Here is a 21,326-nt window from a genome sequence, read left to right on the forward strand (position 1 = left end):
TGGGTGTGCCAAATACTGGTTTTGGTAGAGCTGTGTTAAGCCATTACTATGTTCTGGGCACCCCCTACAAATTTGCAGAAAATTTGAAAATGTTCCTTGCACAAATATAAAAATTAAATCCAGCAGACACTCATATCGTTAATTATCAGTCATTTTGAGACACATTTTATATTTGGCTGTAGTTGTTAAAATTTACTTAAATCCCAGGCATATTCTGTTAGCATTAGGCACAATAAATGCATAAACTTATACTTTACTTTGTACCTTTTGAATTATACTTTTGAATATGCTATTTTAATGTAACTTGCGAACACTCGTGGAGTGAAGAATCATATAAATCAAGGACTGAAGAATCATTCCTTGATTTATATAGCACTTTTCTCACCAGCTGGAGAGCAATGGGATCTTAAATGACCACAGTGAGTCAGGGGCTCAGTTTAACTTTCTCATCTGAAAGTTGGCGTCTCCTACATTAGTGTCCCCAATACTGCACTGGGCATTGGGGTTTTTATTTGACCACAGGGAAGATCGCTACTGGCCCACCAACACCACTTACAGCAGTAATTTGGTTTTTGCAGGTCTCCCATTCTAACCAGGCCCACACATTAGCTTTAGCCTTTTGGAAGGAGCCTGGTGGTGGTGGTATGGCTGCTGGTGCAGGTTACAGTCATTAAAATGCAAATTCACTGCCAATATGTGTGTGATTCTGTTATTGGCTCATTGGCTTATTGTGCTTCTTGGGAAAGATGCATTTGATTTTGGCACTAACTAGGTAAATCAGGCAGTTGTACCATTACGGGAACATAGGTCTAGGGTTTTTGAGTAATAGCTGGGTAATTATAAAGTGCAGTAATATGCTTTCCCCTCTGTTTTTACTTGTTTTAGTTTTAGCAGGTGTTTAGGATAGTATACTTCCGGAACTTGCTAACCTTTCACGGCTTTACAAATGGGGAGACACACATTCTGTGTTTGCTATGAATGTTTTTTATGATACTCAGCAATCAATAACTTGTCCCTCATAATTGAACTGTGGTTATACAAATGTAAGGCGTGTCATTCCTGTAATGTATTGTAGCCATAGTGCTAGATATGGCTATACAGGATTATTCAAGTATTGATTACAGTCTCAGCCTATATATATTCTGTATAATTCTATTTTAATGTGCAACTTCTAGTTCATTATTGAAATGAATTTACAAATATACATAGGCTAATATAGTTTATTCTGACTGCTTTGATTGCAACTATAATTCTAAATTCGAGAAATCACAGGTTATAAACTCTTATCGTTTTTGTCCTATTTCCACAGTTGTGGAAACTTTTCCTCTCCAGCAGCTAAGCCTCGGGCCACCAGAGTCTCCTCTGGCAAGAAGCCTGCTGCCTCGATGGACAGCAACTCCCTTCAAGGTATGGCTTGTTGCAGCAGAGACGCCTATCAAATTACCATAGTATATGATCTACCTCACCTAACTCAACCCACCCACCACCTTTCCATTGTAATATCTGACCCCCAATCACATAAGCTATCACTCAGGGAGCTTCTGCGATATTAGAGCGTGGACACTTGCTATTGGTTGAGCAGCCTCAAGGATGTTCCCTTTATGGTGACAAACTGCTACGTCATGGGTGGGGTACAGGTGTTTCTTTCTAAAAAGCTGAAAGTTGAGTCCTGAAGGGTGTGTATTGTAATGCGGCATTGTCATTTGCAGACAAAGCCACCACGGATGTGAGCGTTGTCGGGCAGCGAGTCACCTACTCCAACGGGCAAATCGATCCTGAGGCGGACCGCATGAGAGATCTGTCCCCTCCCCCGGCCAGAGCTACAGGGCGGGAGCCGGTCAGGGCAGTGAGACCCACCAGGGGTGAGTTGCGGGTCCCAAGGCCACGTCATGGAGGCTGGTCTATTTCCGTGAATTAATGGGGAGGGAACAAAATAACTATGTAGGTGTTCTTCTAATCAGTGGCTTGCATGTGTTCTCATTTCCAGGATCGCAGGCCAGTAGCAGCAGTAGACTTTCACCAGCCAGTGGCATGTCGGAAGGGGTCATCGGTAAAGGTCAGATTTTTCTCCTCCCACTGGCTCTTGTCTGTCTTGCTGTGTGAAATTATTTGGTTCAAAGTCCCATGTCAAGTGCTCAGCCCTGACGTTCATCACAACCTGGGACATCACAACCTGTGTTTGACATAGTAACCAGGCACCAACTGTCTGACCCATTGTTCTGCTGATGTCACAGGGTTGCCAAGTAGCAGCAATCACAGCAAAATCCTGTCTACACTGTCTCTCCCTCAGATACTTGAGATCTGCCATGCGCTGGAAATGTGAGAGCAGTAGGAGATGAGTTTGGCCATTTTTGTCAATTTAAATGCATTTTATAAAGACTTTTTTCATAAGCAACAAGGTTTGGGTGACAAAAGGAAAACTTTTTTTCTTGAAAGTTTTCAAAAAAGAAATTGGGGGCTTGACTTAATTCTTGCTCATTTTTACCTAGCTGTGTGACCAAACTCCCCCTGTTTTGAGGCGTTTTGAGGTGAATTCAATCGTGGGACACGGGATGGACAGGATGCGCAAACCGGCTAAGTTCATATTTAGCCGTAACGCCATCCGACCTGCTCCGTTTTCTTTCGCAGGAGTTTTTGGCTCCTCCACCCCCCTTTCCGGCTCCCCGGTGGTGTCCACGGCTCAGGACCATAGCGACGCCGCGTCCAGGACCTCCAGCGAGCTCCCGGAGGGCGTCTACGGCCACGCGGTCCACTCCAGCCACCACGACGCCAACGACAGCCCGGACGCCGAGGAGCCCGGGGTGAGCAGCGCACGTGACCGCCCTCCCCTTCACTCCCCGAGGAGCGGGAGGCAGGACCGGAGTCACTTCCAGCAGGGCCGGTAGTCGAACGTACGTGCACTCGCCGTAGTTCCCGGTGGGTGACGAGAGTGTCCTGGTTTCACAGGAGAAGGTGAAGCTGTCCAAGTCTGCCAGAGACAAGATGCGGCAGCGCCGTCTGGAGCAGCAGGAGGTGGACGAGCAGGCGGAGCTCCACGGGGTGGAGAGCGCGCGCATGCGAGGCCTGCGGCAGACGATGTCCGAGTCCAGCATCGACGAGCTGGGCACGCTCAGAGGTCAGAGGTCACGCCCCCTCAGCCACTGCTGTTGTGTCATACTCTGGGGTGGGGAAAATGCTGTGCGTAGCGGGTGTATTTTGTTTCACCTCATTATAATGCGTTGGATTTGTAGGTTGACGGTAATTGCAGCAGGTATAGGAGTTGTTTGGCTGTTATTCTCCTGAACAGACTGGCAGCTGAACGGGAGCGAGGTGGCGAGGCCACCGGCCGGTTCCCCCCCGGAGGATTCACAGTCCAGCTCCACTAGCCCCCACGGCACCCTGAGCCCCATCAAGTCCTTCAGCCCCCACCACCAACCCAGCCCCCCAACCCTGCCCCCTCAGTCCAAAACCACGCTGCGGCGTGTGAGGAGAGCCCCCAGCCTGAACAAGACCCGGCCATCGTTCTCCAACAGCTCAGGTTAGTGTCGTTCCCGCAAAAAAAATGCAGCCTTTTCAGCAGTATTTTCCATATTATTATCTATATTATTTATTTGGCAGACATATCCAGGATAGTATGGGAAGTAGATATCACAGAATACAAGTAATAATAGTAAACAAACAGCCTAAATTATAATGAAGAGGGATCAAATGGAAAAGAGTTCTAGAATAGAAGTATGTTGATTTAAAAACATTGGACCAAACGATTGTTCCTAAGTTGTGATTTGGAGTAATATCTTGGGCTGATTATTAACAGGGCGTCTCTAGGTATTGCTTGGGGAATTGTTACCAAGATGTGTGCCCCATCTTGGAGAACCAGATGGTATCAGTAATGTAGACTCAGGGCGTTCCGAACACAATGTTCCAAACACTGCACCTTTCATTGTGAGTAAATAAATATTTACTTTCAGGTCATGTTTGGTTTTTATATGTGTGTAAAGTTGAATTCCTTCCCTGTCCATAAAGACCTACATCCATTTCCGCTCATGGTGACAAAGTAATGGAGCTCGTCTGTGACAGTATGGGTGGGGAGGCTTTTGCTAGTGAGACACTGTAAGTGGGCAGGCTTATATGGTGAAAAATGGCCTGTTGTGCTCTTGCTTCATCAATCAAAGTATTTTAGTATCTTGGATAACCACAAACACAATCAGACACCAAGTTAATTAGGAGACAATCTGCCATTGAATGGATGTTAACTTCTGCATGAAACCACCTCCCCATGTTTTGTTCAGAACACCGAGAGTCTACGTTACAAATGCTCTTGATAGAATGGCTTAAACATGTCTGCATTATACGTTCATCTATAAAAAACTAAAAACTATTCTCATAGTGTTGATATAATGTCTCTTGGTGACCATGGTGTGATCTTCCTTTGGTAGACGAGTTGTTCTCAGGCCAGAGAAAGGACGACCAGGAACAGCCAGAGTTGCGGCCCTTCTCCAACCCCGAGCTAGCGCTGACCCAGGCCTTCATACTGCTGAGCTCTAATGACTGGTACACTCACCTTCCTTTGCCCTTCAGACTGTGAAATAACTGTTTCATGTAACATTAACCACAATGTGTGTTCATCGAGTCATTGACTCTGTTTCTTTATTTGATGAAGGGAGAAGAAGATCGAGGGATTGACCTTTTTGGGCTGCCTGGCGCAGTACCACTCTGCCGTGCTCAGCGCAAGGCTTCCAGATGTCTGCCGGGCCCTCATCCCAGAGGTGCTTCCCTTTCATTACATTACATTACATTAATGGCATTTGGCAGATGCTCTTGTCCAGACCGACATACAACAAAGTACATACCCATAACCAGGGATAAGTGCGCTGAAAGACCCTAGAGGGAAGTACAATTTCAACTGCTACCTGTACAACAAAGATAAGGACCAGGGCCTATTTGAATTCTTTTTATTTTTATTTTTATTTATTTTTCTACGAACAATTAAACAAACCAACAAAGCAAAAGTGACCAAACTTAACTGCTTACCTAGCCAACTAAAAATACCGATACACAAAGTAAATCACAAAGACAACAATTAAGGTTCACAGGGAGGTAGGGAGGGATGGGGAGAGGTGCTGCTTGAAGAGGTGCGTCTTCAGTTTGCGCTTGAAGGTGGGGAGAGATTCTACAGTTCTGACCTCAACGGGGAGTTTGTTCCACTACCGTCGAGCCAGAACAGACAGTAGTCGTGAGCGTGAGGTGGAGGTTCGGAGAGGGGGAGGTGCCAAGCGGCCTGCGGAGGCTGAACAAACTCCTCTGTTCCTGTGATATATATATACCCCAACTACTTGGGGGCGACATTGGCTCAGGCCGTAAGAGCAGTTGGACGGTTGCTGGTTCGATCCAGTCCTGGGTGTGTCGAAGTGTCCCTGAGTAAGACACCTAACCCCGAAATGCTCCTGACGAGCTGGTTGGTGCCTCGCATGGCAGACAATTGCCATTGGTGTACGAGTGTGTGTATGAAGGAGTGAATGAGAAGCATCAGTTCTACAGCGCATTGGATAAAGGTGCGATATAAATGCCAACCATTTACCATTTACCATTTAGAAGACATTGCAGATAGTTTTGAAGGGAAAGCTATATTCAATCAGTGGCAAACAACACCAACATAGGCCTCAGCACACCTTGGCCTGGCAGTATATGGAAAATATTGAGCTTTGATTAGATGACCCGATTTGACTAACTAGTAAGTCGTGTTTTGAGTTTTTGTAAAGAAATCCCAAACTGTTGGGTGGAAGGGCTGGTATCGGCTCAGCTTTTTGCAGTCATATTTTACATTACATTATTGGCATTTGTCAGACGCTCTTATCCAGAGCGACATACGGTTCATTAGACTAAGCAGGAGGCAATGCAGGGTTAAGTGCCTTGATCAAGGGCCCAACGGCTGTGCGGATCTTATTGTGGCTACACTGGGATTCAAACCACCAACCTTGCCTGTCCCAGTCATTTACCTTAACCACTTTGCTACAGGCCACCCCCGTATTTGTCTTCATTGTGCTTGATTTCAGAAACAAAGGTAATGTAAATGGTAAATACCTGCATATATGCCTTTATCCAAAGCTCTGTACAATTAATGCAGGAGCAATTGGGATTAGGTGTCTTGCTCAGGGATAGTTCGACACACCCAGGGTGGGATTGAACCGGCAACCCACCGACTGCCAGACGACTGCTCTTACCTCCTGGGCCAATGTCTTCCCCTTGTAGTGCCAGCTCTTTGGGGTGCTTACATACGTGTGTGTCCCCAGGTTATGAACTTGCGCTCAGGGGTCTCTCGGGTGGCCGTGGCGACTCTGGGGAGCCTGTACACTCACCTCCAGAGGGGCATGGATCAGGAACTGGAGGGGACGGCCACAGCGCTGCTGCATAAATTCGGCGTGTCCAACACCTTCATACGGCAGGACGTGGACGCTGCCCTCAACAGCATGGTGCAGAACTGCACACCCATCCGCGTCATGAATGCCCTGCTCACCGGTGGCGTCAGGTGAGATGCCTGTTCAGAAATGGCTCCGGTATTAAGTGGCTTCACTGTCAGTCAGTGGTCCTATAGTAGCTCCCTGTAACCAAAATGAAGATCTCAGTGTGGAGTAAAGTTTAGGGGCCTGGACTTGGCATAAATGTAACATGCTGCAATTCCATTCCCAGGAAATGATGTAAACCTGTTTGTTGCAGTTGTTTGTGAGGTTTTTTGAGCTGTATGCTTGAAAGCACTGATGCCATTTCTGCCAAGCAGGCACCTGAATTCCATGGTGAGGAAGTGTACAGCCCAACACCTGGCCGACCTGGTGGAAAAGATTGGTGCTGGCCGACTGCTGTCTGGCACCATGGACGTCACTGACCGTATCCTGCCTGCCATCGCCCGTCTAGCACAGGACTCCTCCCAGGAAGCCAGGTACATTCTGTCATGCGATTGACAGATGCATATTTTAATTTTCCTTCAGCATTTTCAGCAACACTTGTGAATTCCCATTCTGATCTCTCTCTCAGATACTATGGACGTCAGATGCTGCTGTTTTTGGCATCCCACCAGGATTTTGACAAAATGGTGAAGAAGTACATCCCAGCCAAAGACCTTCCGACCCTTCGAGACCTGGTGTTCACTCTCAAGACAAAGGTATATTGACAGTATTTTTCTGTTGACTATTTCAGTGCAGTGCATCTACTAAATCCTTCCTTATATGTATTGGGTAGGGCATTTCAGCTGTGTGGTTTTCAAGTGGTGCATTGTGGGTGAACTCTAATGAAGGTCGGTTCTTGGCAGGGATTGGGCGAAATGCCTCAGGACACCCCCTCGGCACGGGGCCGACGGTCTCTCCCTGGCAGTGGGACGACCCGAGCCTCATCTCTTCCCCGGGAGCCCCTCAGCCTTGTCAACAGGTGGGCTGCCCACAACACCTCGGATGCATAGGATGACTGCTGTGGTTCTGTAAACATAATCTCATAATCTCTTGTTCATGTGCAGACATTTCTTGTCGTTGCTTGAACTGTCGTTTCCTGTCTTGAGTAGAGTGTCTGGCGAGTACAACTACAGAGCTCACACCATCGCAGAGAGGACAGAATATATCAAGCAGATGAAGGTGCAGATGGGCTCCAAGGACTTTCGGGAGCGTATCAAAGCCATTGACCAGGTGGCTGCTGAGTGCAAGAACAACCCGGACATGATCGTTGCCAGCATGTTTCCGGTAAGTCAGCTCAGTAGTGTACAGTATTAGCTGTAGCCCTGGATTTAGTAACCAGACAAATATGTTTATGAATGAGTGTGCAACCACTGGCATACTCTTGACTAGGTGCATGGCGTCTTAAAACAACATGTCCAAACATGGGTACAGCCATGATAAGTATGTTGTCAGAGATCATACTCCTCTTATTTTTCTTATTGGTCTTCTTGACCAGGTTTTTGATGCTGTGAAAGCAAGACTCCAAGAGTCCAACAGTAAAGTTAACCTGCATGCTCTGGAGGCCCTACAGAGGATCATCCCCGCACTAAAGGAGAGCTTAGCCCAGGTGGTAAACATCTTGGTTCCAGCCATAGTGGACAACCACCTCAACTCAAAGAACAATGCCATCTACAGTGCTGCTGTTAGTGCCCTGGAAACCCTCATGCAGAACTTAGGTGAGTTTAGGAAATTGCTTCATGGTCCAAAAATGAATCCTGACTATAGTATTGCAGACATAGTACTAACAGACCGGCACATAGTTATCCATGGTTCAGGAAGGGAAGGTTTGGGTCTCTACTTTATTGTGCATATCTTCTAGTGGATTGTGCTCCTACAGTCTGTCTCTGCAAGCTGCTTAAATTATGACATCCTGCTGATGCAGTCACAACTAGGCATTCCAACTTTGCAGAAAAGTACATGTATTCTGAATAAATTCCATTATCCTTGAAAATTCTGTATTCACAGCTGTGTAGGAATTTATTGTGTACATTTCTTGATCTTTGAGGATTCCATTTACAGCAGCATGTACAAAGATTATACTAAAACACTTTCAAAAGTAAATGTAGGGCATTAAAAAGTAGAAATTGATAGAATAATATTAATAAAGCCTCTTATGTTGATACAGATGTGTCCAGCACAAGCTTGTGATAATGGTCGGACTTTTAAACTCTTCTTTCTCCTGCAGATAATGCCCTACTGCTTCAGATTTTTGTCACAAAGGCTCAGCTCCTCAGTGGAAGGGCCAAGGTGAACCTCGTAGATAAGGTTGCAGGTACGTCTGTCAAAGCTCAGTGACAAACCAGAACTTCCAAATTCTGAATTCCAACTTATTCTGTGCAACTGAATACTGACTAAAGACTAAAGACAGAATTTTCACATCTGATCGTTTAAAAAGGTCAAAGAAACAATAACCTCACAAAGACTTGCTTTGTTCACCGATTATACACCAGAACCTGTTAACACAGCCCACACCCACTGGCTGTTGCATTGATTCTTATGTCTGATATGATCTGTCTTTCAGAACTGGTGACAGAGGTGTACCCTCACAAGCCTCAGGCGGTGGAGCAGAAGGTGCTGCCCTTGCTATGGCACCTTCTGAGTACCTCCAGCAACAGCGGCACGATCCTTGGCAGAGGCGGTAGTGTGCGGGGGGCTACTGCCACCTTATGCCAGGCCCTGCACGACCAAATGGGGCCCAGGCTCATGGAGTGTGCTGCCTCCCAGTCCCACAGTGTCACCAAGAGTCTCAACCAGCTGGTGAAGACTTCACCTCCCCTGATCGCATGTTCAGAAAGACACTAACAATCCCAAAACACAAAGGAAAAAAACCCCCACTGATCTTACTTGAAGACAGAGAATGCTACATTTCTCATAGTGCCTGCACTTTGTTTTGTTATTACCTATACAGAGAATGACTGCAGATAAGACTTTGCCCTGTAGTTAACAACTGTCAGAAAGGTATCCGGATTTCAAGCCCCCCTATCGACCTGCTCTTTTTGCACTTTTTGGAAAGTGGTACATTGTGTTAATGATTGTTTCTAAAATTATCATTATTAATATGTTGTAATATGCTCGTTCATGTTGTTGTTTGGAACCCACAAATATGATTTTACCAGAAACACCACCACAGAATGTACTATTTTAATGCACAAATACGTAAGGAGATAAGGGATGTATATTTTTGCTATTGTCTTTTTCATGTTATGTTGTGATGTATCCAAGATGTGTCTTATACAGTTTTTTTTTTCCAAGTGAGTCTAAATTTGTGATGAGAACAAATGACTATTGTAATAGTTAAGACTTGTATTTGCACAGTATTAGCTTAATCCTTATGCTGTTATGTTGCAGTATATCTTTAATCTTTATTTCAAGTCCTATATATAAAGAGGTATTCTAAGTTGGAACTGTCTTACAGTTTTTGCATGACCAAATTCATTGACAGGGAACATAAAATATGAATATTTTTATTATGATATATTTTAATGTACACAGATGCCTAAATCAAATTATGGATGTTAAACCATTTTAATAATGGTGGTGGAATAGAGAGAAATTAAGCTTTAAACCAGCAGTTTATACAGAAAGATTTAAACCCATATCTGTTATTCTCAATATAGTGCCAGTCCTGAGATCGTCTTTCATAGAATTTCCACTGCTAAATTGTACTGTACTAGTTTCTAAATGGGAAGAGAGATGTTATATATATATAATAAATTGTTTTATTTCTGTATAGAGCTTCTGCCTCATTCTTTCCATTTTACTGAATTGCTTTGATGTGATGGGGCTAGTACAGTGCACAGCTGAAATGCAGTTTTTTTTAACCAGATGCTGAAGGCAGTACAACCTTTCACTTTGTAATTTTGACCAGGACAATAGCGTGTTTACAATACTGATGATGAAAGTCATGGACTACACAAATGAATGCCCAATTTCACGTTCTGCGTCAGATCTTTTAACGTGGTGTCAAACTAATGGGATTGTGAAACAACACTATCCAACTGTCACACAGCTGTTTACGTCCTGACATTGTTTGGTGGCAGTGTAAAAAGGTCCTCCCTCATACAGGAAGACAGAAAATGCTAGCGACCAATCAGAGCTTGTTGTATGCGCTTATAATGTATGCTCCAAGATGGAGTCTTCCATATTGTAGCTTCTAGTAATTATTCAAACATTTGCTTTGAATTTTTCAGTAGTCATTTTGAAATACAAATGCAAACATTTTACACCACCTGTTATTAGTGTAAAAATACTGGGTCTACTAATTAACCTTATCTTCTGGATATTCTACTTAAACCTGCTAACCGCATGAGAACTGTTTAAAAGAAAATGGAGTGGCACTTTGGCGAGATTCGGTAGTCAGTATCACATGCGGGCTTTATTTGATACTGCTGAATTGTGGTTGAGGTTATGAATTCAACGATGATCTTCCTCTGGCGAGCCCACTCAACTTCGTATACACTCTATGGGCTAGCCACTCAGAGCCATCCCCTCAACCCCTTCCCATGACCCGCCCACACGCAGTTGGTACACATGCGTATTACGCAGTTGCCCTCGAGTAGAGAACTTGTTAGCAGAGAATGTGGGAAGAGGAACGACACTTCTTTCCGAAGAGTTCTTTATAATAATAATATAATTACTTCAGTTTAAAGCGTGCTTTGATGGACGAATCTGGTAAGTTTAACAAAAATGATTTTGAAGTACACTAGCTAAATTTGAAGTACTGCCGTCCTACTCTGTTGGGTTTCGGATTAGCTTCCGTAATGTGCACGCGCTGAAGGCTGAAGCCGAGAGGTCTGTTTGAAACGGCCAAGTTTGGTGTAAGTTAGAACTGTGATGTAGGCCCAATACGGCGTGACGTTTGTTAAACGATTCATGTAAGGATCTAATACTGGCTATCAAAACAAGTATTACATAATGGTTACCTTTACATCTGCATTTCTTGGTTTTCATGAATGAAGCGATGACTTAAATTAAAATACGATGACATTAGCGAACTACTGCATGGCTGGAGCAGCCATTGTGGTTGGGTTTTTTGCTGCAGGTCTAGCAAGCTAGTATGCTAGCTGGCTAGCTAACTTAGTGTAAACGGTAAACTTAGCTAGCTACGCATTTAACGTTAGCTAGGTAGCTAGCTAGCTACCTATGATTCGCTTAACATAGGCCTTTTTAGATATTAGTTGGACAGATCGGGTAAACTTAGTCCGCTTTCCTTATCGTAAGAAAGTTCTAAAAATGAACTGCCCGCCTCTTCTATGTATAGCTAAGTTAACGTTCGATAGCTAGCCTAGCTACGCCATCTCACTTGGCAATCTAACGTTAAAGATAAAAGTATTTAATATATATGAAGTTATTTCAAGAACGATTGCTCGGCTGTTTAACTTTTTAGGAATGATCGCCACTTTCTCATTAGTAGTGAACACTGATGGTGGCGAGGGAATTTTAACCATTTTAATAATTGCTGCATTTTGATCACGACTATTAATCAGTGAGGCTATAGGGAGGGGGGGGGGGGGCATAATTTACTAACGTTAGATAACAGCGAACGTTTTTGAAAGCAAATGAGATTTGCCATCTTTATTTGCTACGTAATCCGAGGTAACATTAATGCAGTAAACCTATTCTTGATTAGAGTAGGTTAACAGTTAGATGACTAGTTTGTAACGTTAAGGTGTTCGAACAGGATAGCCATGTGCCTGAATCGGACGAAAGGATGGCATGTAACGGTTAAGAAATATTATTCCTTATTCCAGACTATTTCAAACCTGCAGTGTACGCACATCGTTTACTTTGTCAACTGGCAAAGTACAAAGTGTGACTTTTGTTTGCCTAGTAGCAGCTAAGTGACAAATTGTGGTCACGCCAGGGACGGTTATACTGGTTATACTTGTCTTATTCATGAGCAGTGTGAGATGATTAGTTCCTCCTTTCATCAATACGTTTATACATTTGTGTTTGTTTTTACCATTTGTATTCTTTGAGAAAATAATCCGGTCGTATACATATTAGTACAACAAGTGCGTTTTCTTGCTTTAAACTCTGAAGAGTAGGCAGCTCATAAAACTTCTGTAATTGAAGTTTGTCAAATTTCCATCGCGCACTTAAACTGTATGGGGCAGTCAATAACATACAAAAATAAAAGCAAACATTCCAGAAAGTGAGCTATCGCTTTAACACAGTTAAACAGTTATTTTGTGTGGGGCAGGCTGTTTAAAAGCGATTTTGCATTCAGTGGGGTTTCTTATAAAAATGCACATCTTGCAGCTGTTACCATATCTCCTCTCCAGAGGAACAACTGCTCAGTTTGGGTTGTGCCTTTAAAAAGATGGTGGAGAGATGAGCAGCTAACTTCTCAGGTTATACTAAAACGGCGTGAAAGCTCACTCGTCACTCTGAAGTGCAGCTGTGGCTGTGCCTGATGGGCAGCAGTGGGAAGTCTATAAATACGCTGCTCTTTTCACACATTCCAGCGGAAAGGGCCAACTGTTGCTGTCCTGTCCTGCGTATGGCCAGTAAATTTATCATATGTAATCCTCCCCTCTTCTCCCTCAAGATCAGCCCTTTGCATATCAAACTGAAGAACCCATCGCTGATATGCTGAACTCAGAACCCATGGGGATTTGCAGCAATCCTGCCTCAGAAGATTCGAGCGATGGCTGCCAACCCGACACTCCTACCGTGGCCAGAGATCCCACCCCTGCCCAGAGCCCGGGCTATGAAACAGGCACAGCTCTGCCGGACGGAGGGCAAGACCCGATGGAGCAGTCTGAACAGGACCGGGAGGGCCAGTCGGTTCTGGATGGTTTGGATCAGTCTGAGCCAGCCCAGCAGCTGGAGTTACCTGGACAGGACAGCCCCAGCAACATGGAGCTGGAGGACACGTCCAAGGACGGCGTGGAGGCGGAGACGGAGACGGAAGCTTCCGATCAGGAGCCGTCTTTCCCTGCTGAGTTTGACCGGTACATGAAAGTGGTGGAGGAAAGCCCCGAAGAGTTTAACGGGTGGACTTACCTGCTGCAGTATGTGGAACAAGAGGTAAGAACTCAAGCTCAGTGTGTTTTGTTATTTATGGATTTGGTACTTTTCACTTGTTGAGGTACTTACGCATTTTTGAATTGGATAAAGATTTGGATTAAAAGCGTCTGCTAAATGACAAAAATGTAAATGTCTATATTCTTGGATATCATTACTTGAGCCATTACGTCCTCACCGAATGGGCTGGCGAATTAAACATACTTCTGCCTTTTTATTTGACAGAATCACATTGTGGCAGCCCGCACAGCCTTTGACTCCTTTTTTGCGCGGTATCCCTATTGCTACGGCTACTGGAAGAAGTACGCAGACATGGAGAGGAGGCTTGGGGAGGTGAAGTTGGCGGAGGAGGTAAGCCTAGGACTTGGGGAAAGGAGGCTCTTTCCCAACACACCCTGGAGAACTAGATGAACCATCCAATCGCAGTTCTCTTTTCTTTTTTCCTCTTCCCTAAGCTTCAGCCAAGCGTCTGTCGTTATTCCATTACGTTTTCTTTTTAGGTATTTTATTTTAATGCCTGGATAATAATTATGTACTTTTTTTAATCAAAATTTTTATCAATATTTATTGAAGCAATTCAAGTTGCGTACATTAGCTGTCGCCCCCCTCAGGAATTGATTCTCGAGCCTCGGGGCTGGTAACCATTTTTAAGACTCGGTGTTTGTCACAGAAAATATTGGCTGAAGTTACGCAGCGAAGTTGTTGATGGTCTCCGAAAACTGAGTTAAATTAAAGTTAAATGAGTTAAACGAACCCATAGATCTCATGGGCAGCAGTGGGAAACAATTGAAATGTCATGCCCAACTGTAGAAACAATATCAAATGCTTAAATATAAAAATCACCAGGCAGTAACCGGCTGCTAGGAACAAATAGTAAAGTGTGGGAAGAAAGGGCAAATGCTGTTTTGCCTTGTAAAGTATGTTGTCAGAAATGGAGCACGCTCAAATTGCATTACTAAAGTAAAACGCGGTTACCGTGTGGTAACAGGTTTGGTCTTTGAAGGAGCGCCTCTCGTCACTGAATATTACCATAAAGGGCGAGGGAGCTCTGGCTGTGATTACAACAACTGATAGGGATGCAAATCTTGATCCCATTGCATTCCAGAGTCTGTATACATTGACACCCTTTGTTTCAATGAACATTTGGCAATTAGCGCCCTGTTGGTTGATTAGTAAAATTGTTGACGTTGCCTGGTTATTTGGTTGGTTGGAACAATGCTTGGTTAAGAACATCTGGCCTGGGCCTGAATGCAAAACCCTCTTAATTGTAAGCACAAGGAAATTAACATAATACCCTGTGTAATGTAAAATTAAATGCATATGCTTGTACAAGTAACACTGTAGGCTAAGTTAAGGTTGACTGTTACAGTCCTAAACTGCCGAGATATCACAGAAAGCACTGAAAATGCAGGAGAAATGAATATGGGGAACATCATAGCCAAAAAAAACCCCACAAGAATCCGTGACCAACACTTCTGTGACAAACTCCCGGCCTTAATCGTTTTGCTGCACAGCTGCCAAATTTTCTATTATTACTTCAGTTTTAAGTTTATGCCAGAATATGTGGCGAAAAAATATAAAAACCTGTCTCTTAAATCTAAACTGGGATTTCTCTCCAAGTGTACTGTACAATGTTGTATTTAAGAATGTTATCTTGCCATAATACTGAAACGTTCATTGGATTGTTCATCTAGTTCACAGTGAGCTTTTATTTTTTCCGTTTTTTTATTTTGTTTTTATTTTTATAAAGGCCCCCCCCCCCCCCCCCCTTTACATTCTTTTTTCTCCTTTGTTGACAGGTGACAAGTGTTTGCTTGTCATGCTTATCAGTGCCCAGAAACATTATTTAAACCCACGGCAGTATATATATTTTTTAAACGCTCAAATTCCACTTACTGTTTGCCACATTTTCTTGCATTTTTGGGCAGACTCTGTCAGTGATGCTCTAATGGGTATGTACCATATGGTCTGTACCACCCCCCAAAGCCTTATCCTCAGCCTGGTCAGAATGCAGGACCCTCCAATCTGAAGAAACCAAGACAACCCCCTGCTCCCCTTGGAGAACCCTTTGTACTTTTGCAACCCTCTCCGCGTAAATGGTAATGGCAGATAATTTCGCCCACAATTCCACGTTGACATTCATTTAGTAATATTTCTGTGGTAAAGGATGAGCGGTAAATACAATTCCAGTGTTGGCTCTCCACTGGAGGCATGTTGGAGGAGAACTGGAGTCATTGTACCCTCTTCTCTCTGTTCCCTGTTTTCTCTCTCTCTGTCCCCCCCCCCCCCCCCCCCCTCTCAGGTCTTTCGCCGAGGCCTGCAGGCCATCCCGCTAAGCACGGACCTGTGGCTGCACTACATCACCTTCCTAAAGGAGACAGCCGACCCCAGCGACACTGACACAGAGACCACTGTGCGAAAGTAAGTTTTGAGGGCTTATGGCCGGATTTCCGTTCTGTAACGGTGAGTTTCACTTTGTCTTTAGGGAAATACAACTTTGCGTACAGGAGAACATGCATGATAGACCACATCCTCCCTCAGTAAACTCAAGTCAACCTCAGGCATTATGAAGAGCAACAAATTTAAGGCTTACTCTCCATAATATTAGTTCCTATGGATGTTACTGGAGTGTCTTAAGTGTGTATTCATCCATTTGGTTTCAATGGATCTTTCACCTTGGTGTCTAATATATGCTACTGGGCCCTTCATGACATCTGTTGTGATGGTGTGTTATTTTTATAGGACGGTGGAATAACGGTTCCTTCATTGTCTCCCTCTACCGTACAGCACGTATGAGAGTGCAGTGATGGCAGTAGGCACAGACTTCCGCTCTGACCGTCTCTGGGAGGCCTACATTAACTGGGAGACGGAGCTGGGCAACTTGGCTAATGCCACTGCCATCTACGACCGTGTCCTTGCCATCCCCACCCAACTCTACAGCCATCATTTCCAGAGGTGAGGACAGACTGCAATGAAGAACTGTTTGGGAGGTCACTCCTTTGACGCATCTGTGATGGAGTGTGCAGAATTGCCTAAATCCTTAAAATATGCATGTTGAGCTCAGATGGATGTAGAAGCATGTAGCACTGCAGGCCAAGGTGGTGGATAGTGATAGACCCTGGGAGGGACCCCCATTGTGTGACAGGGATTGCGCAGGATGATGGCAACTCTGGAGCCCCTATGTTCACACTACAGTGTTCTTGTGGTGCAATTGTTGTAAACCTCCCAGGTCTGGTAGTGAACAGAGTGGGGACTGGCAGCACACGCTTCTGCTCATGCTTATTTGCACTTTGCTGACTTTACTCAGAGATGTTTGAAATGCAGATGGAGAAACAGGGGTTAAGGATTCAACATTGGTCCTAGGATTCTACACCTCAGTCTCGCACTTCTGCGGGCCAGTGAAGATCGGCTACCTCACAAGCATTTGTGTTGTATTATAGGTTCAGAGAACACGTGCAAAACAACCTGCCAAAGCACTTCCTGTCACTGGAGGAGTTCGTCCAGCTTCGGAAGGAGTTGGCAGCAGCCAACGGACACGGCACTGAAGAAGCTCCAGAGAACACGGAGCAGGAGGACCTTCCACCTGGCACAGAGGACCTTGCCGACCCTGCTAAGGTGCGAAACGAGCTTCAGTGATGTTGCATGTGACAATCTTCAGTGATGATGTTGCCTGTGACAAACCATCTGGCAGCAACAACTACTGTAGTCACCAGGTTCATTGTGTAGCAACTTGTTTGTAGATGGCGTTAAGAAATAAGGAAGATGCTATTGGTAAATTGCAGTTGTCGAATATTCATAGCCATTTTTAGTGAGCATTTTATTTCCCCCCCCCCCCCCCCCCACATCTCATTTACATTGTGTTCCTCTGCACCTTCAGCTTGTAACTGAGATCGAAAACATGCGCCACAGAGTGACGGAGTCTCGCCAGGAGGTGTACAATCTCAACGAGCACGAGGTCAGCAAGCGCTGGACCTTTGAAGAAGGGGTGAGTTCAGATATGGTCGCTCTTGCAGGGCTACTGCTCCGGCTGCTTTAACCGTCCCTTCATTGGACAGTCGGAAGACTTAAGTCGACTCGTCTAGCTTTCCCGTTTGAACTTGGCCTTTCTTCCGTCCTCCAGATTAAGCGGCCGTACTTCCACGTCAAGCCCCTGGAGAAAAGCCAGCTGAGCAACTGGAAGGAGTACCTGGACTTCGAGGTGGAGAACGGGTCCCTGGAGCGCGTGGTGGTGCTGTTCGAGCGATGCCTGGTGGCCTGCGCCCTCTACGAGGACCTGTGGATCAAGGTAAACGCGCCCCTCCCTCTTCCAGCCCCCATCACCAATTCAACTCCTCAGTGACTTTCTGCACTATATTTACCTGTAATGTTGATATTTGACTGTATCTGTTGTATTAGGGGATGGCCTGCTTGCCACCAGATTTGACTGCAGCATTTGCCAACTGCGTTGCATCTCTTCGTCCTACCTTACAGAAACTAATCTTAATGGTTCGATGAAGGTGCTGATGGGTTTAAAAGAATTCTAAATGTTCTGTCAATGCATTTTCTTGCTGAAACTGAAAACGGAGGCTTATTCATGCTGTTATTTTTTGCCTCTTATCTCTGACCCCCCCCTCCTCCCCACTCCCAAAGTATGCGAAGTACATGGAGAACCACAGCACTGACGCCGTGCAGCATGTTTACAAGCGAGCGTGTACCACGCACCTTCCCAAGAAACCCACCATTCACTTGCTGTGGGCTGCATTCGAGGAGCAGCAGGGTGAGTCTGAATATGGATCTTAGCTGCAACTGAATTTACTGTGCATGTGTTCTGGTTTTACCCCTGAAAAGTTGTAGATTTCTATTGTACAGGCTGACTGTCCGGTATTTTAACCAACCAGGATGGGTTTTCTTTTTGCTTTCTTGGTTTTCATATTTAGACTGCCCAGTGGTAAATTGATATGCTCATGCTGTAGTCTCCACAGATGATGTGGGAGTGTATAGACAAGCATGCATTCCTATGAAGTATTTGAAGTATTTTTATGAAGTCAGCAGCTGCTTCTTTTCACAAAGAACCCACAAGCTAATATTATATAGACATGAGACAAAGATAGACACTTGATGCACAGCTTTACTTCATAAAAAAACTTCATAAAAACTGTCAGTGTGACACTGAGAGGCTTACTTGGCATTAAAGGCCCCTGATGTTTTTATTAATCGGCCCTTTGGTACGACAAAGGTAACGTAGACGAGGCCCGTGGGATCCTGCGGAACCTGGAGGAGTCGGTGCCCGGCCTGGCCATGGTGCGGTTGCGGAGGGTCAATTTGGAGCGTCGGCACGGCAACCTGGAGGAATCGGCCTCCCTGCTGCAGGACGCCATCACGAACGGGAAGAACGTCAGCGAGTCGTCATTCTACTCCATCAAACTGGCACGGCACCTCTTTAAGGTGCAGAAGAGCTTGCAGAAGGCCCGGAAAGTGCTGCTGGAGGCCATCGAGAAGGACAAGGTGAAATTGAATCAAGTGCCTGTTTAGTACATGAGGACTGATGATGCAAAATAATGCTGATGAGATGATTATTTTATACTGTTTTAATACTAAATATAGAAACGGCTCATTTCGTTGTTTATAGCTATATCACCCGTGCTAGAAATTAAAATCATAAAGTTCTTTAAAACTACTAACGACTTGGTGTGTAAAAACAATATTAATTTTGATTGCCAAAATGTAGCTTCAGAAACAAATATACCTGCTGCCTTATGTATTTGCATCTTAATATCAGTTTATTAGATGACAGTTCTATCAGCAAATCTACATTCTGGCATAAAGATAAGTTCAAAAGAAACCTCATGTATCAGTTCCCTTTTCCATGAACAGCTTCCATGGACAGTACTGAACTTGTGAAACGACGCACTCGTGATTCAGAAGTTTAACTTGATGAAATTGCGTATTGTGCAATGTGTACCATCTTTGACTTACACCCTGTGATCCTCCTCAGACGAGCCCCAAGCTGTACCTGAACCTGCTGGAGCTGGAGTACAGCGGCGACGTGAAGCAGAACGAGGAGCAGATCCTGTCTTGCTTCGATAGGGCCCTGAGCAGCCCACTGCCCCTGGAATCACGCCTCACCTTCTCGCAGCGCAAGGTGGAGTTCCTCGAGGACTTCGGCAGCGATATCAACATGTACGTCCGCCGCGTTTATTCCTCTGCAGCCATGCTCCTGTGGCAATTCTCAGGCACTGAAACTTGGTTTCCTCTCTCCCTCCCAGGCTTGTGACTTCATACGACGAGCACCAGAAGCTCCTGAAAGAGCACGAATCGACAAAAAGAAAAGCAGAAAATGGGTAAGAAATGTAGTGAATCAATATTAATATAACATCAATAAAACATATTTAAAACATTTCATGTTTCCATTTATGTGGCTATTTTGCCATCTGAATGAATGCTTTATTTTAGACATTTATTTTTGCCATTGAAGACCATCCAATGAAATGCACACTTCATACTGGTTAGGACACTTTTGCATCTCAAGGGTTAATTGTAAGGTCTACTCTTGTAGTCACCTTGTTTATTGCAGTTGTGCTGTGCTGAATCTTACCTGGTTTTCTCTCAATGCGCAGCTCACAGGAACCTGATCCAAAGAAACAGCGCACAGATGACCACACGATGGCTACAGGACCCATGATGCCCGACATGCAGACCAACCACTCTGGCTACAATTACAATTGGTACCAGGTGAGTTTCACACTGGCAGTTTGGAAAGCACTTAATGATTCTTTCTGTGGACACCAAGCATTTGTAACAGAGTTGGTGGCTTGTTCATTCATCTTGCACAATGGTTAATCCAAAATCCAAACATAGTTCAAAGTATGTTCCTTTGTCCTAATCCAAGGGCAAATGCTAAACTATTGGTTGTTCATTTGAATATTTTGATTGTGCATTCATAATGCTATATGGGATTTAATGACACACCTGAACCCTGGTCTGCTTGTTTCCAATTTCATAGGCTTTTATGACTGTTTCTTAGCATAGTTTGTGTTCTTGACCATTTCTCACCCATCTTTTTCAGCAATACAACTACCAGAACCCATGGGGCTATGGACATTACTACCCCCCTCCTCCAACATGATGGAAGTCTGCACAAGAAGAATATCTGCTTAAAAACCATCCTTTGTACCCTGGCCACCAAACAGCACCTTGTCATCCTGTTGATTGATCTCCACAGCCTCCCCCCCCTTTTTATACCAAGAGCTTCACAAATGCAGTGGAAATTTGTCTATTACATTTCTGGGGTTTTCTCTTCAAAAATGCAGGGAAGAATGTGTTTGTCACTTAATTTGTTAATTGTGGGGACTAGTAAAAAGCTTTGTGAATTTAAAAAGCTGCATCCCTTCTGTTTTATTTGATGTGCACCTCTTTTAAAATGATTAAAATCTTTTCAAGTGAAGTTTGCTTTTTAAGAGAAAGGTGGAAATTAAATGACCTCATGATGTCATGTATTTCATAATAAAGGATTAATGTAATTTAATCCTGTACTATTCTGCGTTCTTGATTTAGATGGCAGGTATGCCATCCAAGGTACTCAAAGCATATGAACTTAAGTGCATTTCCATACCTCTATTGTACTGCATATGCATTTAGAATCAGTGTTAAGTCGTAAGGCCATTAGAAATGATAGCAGATGTGAAGTACTCTAAATGTAATAGGAAAGCTATGCATATGCTTTACGGAGCCAGGCTAGATTTTGAAGTGGCAATGCATGCAAAGAAACCAAATGAAGGACCTGGTAAGTTGAACAAACGGAGAAAACATTTTAACGTTTTGTTTAAAGGAAGTACTAGATCGCCAAAGCATCATATCATC

The 21,326-nt window shown here is 44.3% G+C and overlaps 2 protein-coding genes across 2 annotated transcripts in view; both read left to right on the forward strand.

Annotated features, from left to right (window-relative positions):
* Positions 1-10,188, forward strand: part of LOC133123402 (TOG array regulator of axonemal microtubules protein 1) — a 35,280-nt gene extending 25,092 nt beyond the window's left edge. The window contains exons 7-22 of the mRNA XM_061233866.1: positions 1,310-1,407; positions 1,710-1,862; positions 1,988-2,056; positions 2,629-2,801; positions 2,947-3,115; positions 3,287-3,517; positions 4,416-4,530; positions 4,640-4,745; positions 6,270-6,505; positions 6,755-6,913; positions 7,009-7,135; positions 7,283-7,398; positions 7,529-7,703; positions 7,915-8,134; positions 8,644-8,730; positions 8,980-10,188. Of these exons, the coding sequence (XP_061089850.1) occupies positions 1,310-1,407; positions 1,710-1,862; positions 1,988-2,056; positions 2,629-2,801; positions 2,947-3,115; positions 3,287-3,517; positions 4,416-4,530; positions 4,640-4,745; positions 6,270-6,505; positions 6,755-6,913; positions 7,009-7,135; positions 7,283-7,398; positions 7,529-7,703; positions 7,915-8,134; positions 8,644-8,730; positions 8,980-9,260 (2,515 nt within the window). The 3' untranslated portion in view covers positions 9,261-10,188. The remainder of the gene's footprint in view (positions 1-1,309; positions 1,408-1,709; positions 1,863-1,987; positions 2,057-2,628; positions 2,802-2,946; positions 3,116-3,286; positions 3,518-4,415; positions 4,531-4,639; positions 4,746-6,269; positions 6,506-6,754; positions 6,914-7,008; positions 7,136-7,282; positions 7,399-7,528; positions 7,704-7,914; positions 8,135-8,643; positions 8,731-8,979) is intronic.
* An 805-nt stretch (positions 10,189-10,993) lies between these two features.
* LOC133123408 (pre-mRNA-processing factor 39-like) lies at positions 10,994-20,991 on the forward strand. Its single transcript, XM_061233876.1, has 14 exons — positions 10,994-11,129; positions 13,009-13,490; positions 13,713-13,838; positions 15,790-15,908; positions 16,275-16,442; positions 16,928-17,102; positions 17,365-17,472; positions 17,608-17,772; positions 18,117-18,243; positions 18,703-18,971; positions 19,462-19,646; positions 19,733-19,807; positions 20,084-20,198; positions 20,533-20,991. The coding sequence occupies exons 1-14, from the start codon at positions 11,117-11,119 to the stop codon at positions 20,590-20,592; spliced, it is 2,187 nt and encodes a 728-aa protein (XP_061089860.1). The 5' UTR covers positions 10,994-11,116; the 3' UTR covers positions 20,593-20,991.
* Positions 20,992-21,326: the final 335 nt, after the last annotated feature.

Source organism: Conger conger, chromosome 1, assembly GCF_963514075.1.
Source record: "Conger conger chromosome 1, fConCon1.1, whole genome shotgun sequence".
In the NCBI taxonomy this organism is placed as follows: domain Eukaryota; kingdom Metazoa; phylum Chordata; class Actinopteri; order Anguilliformes; family Congridae; genus Conger; species Conger conger.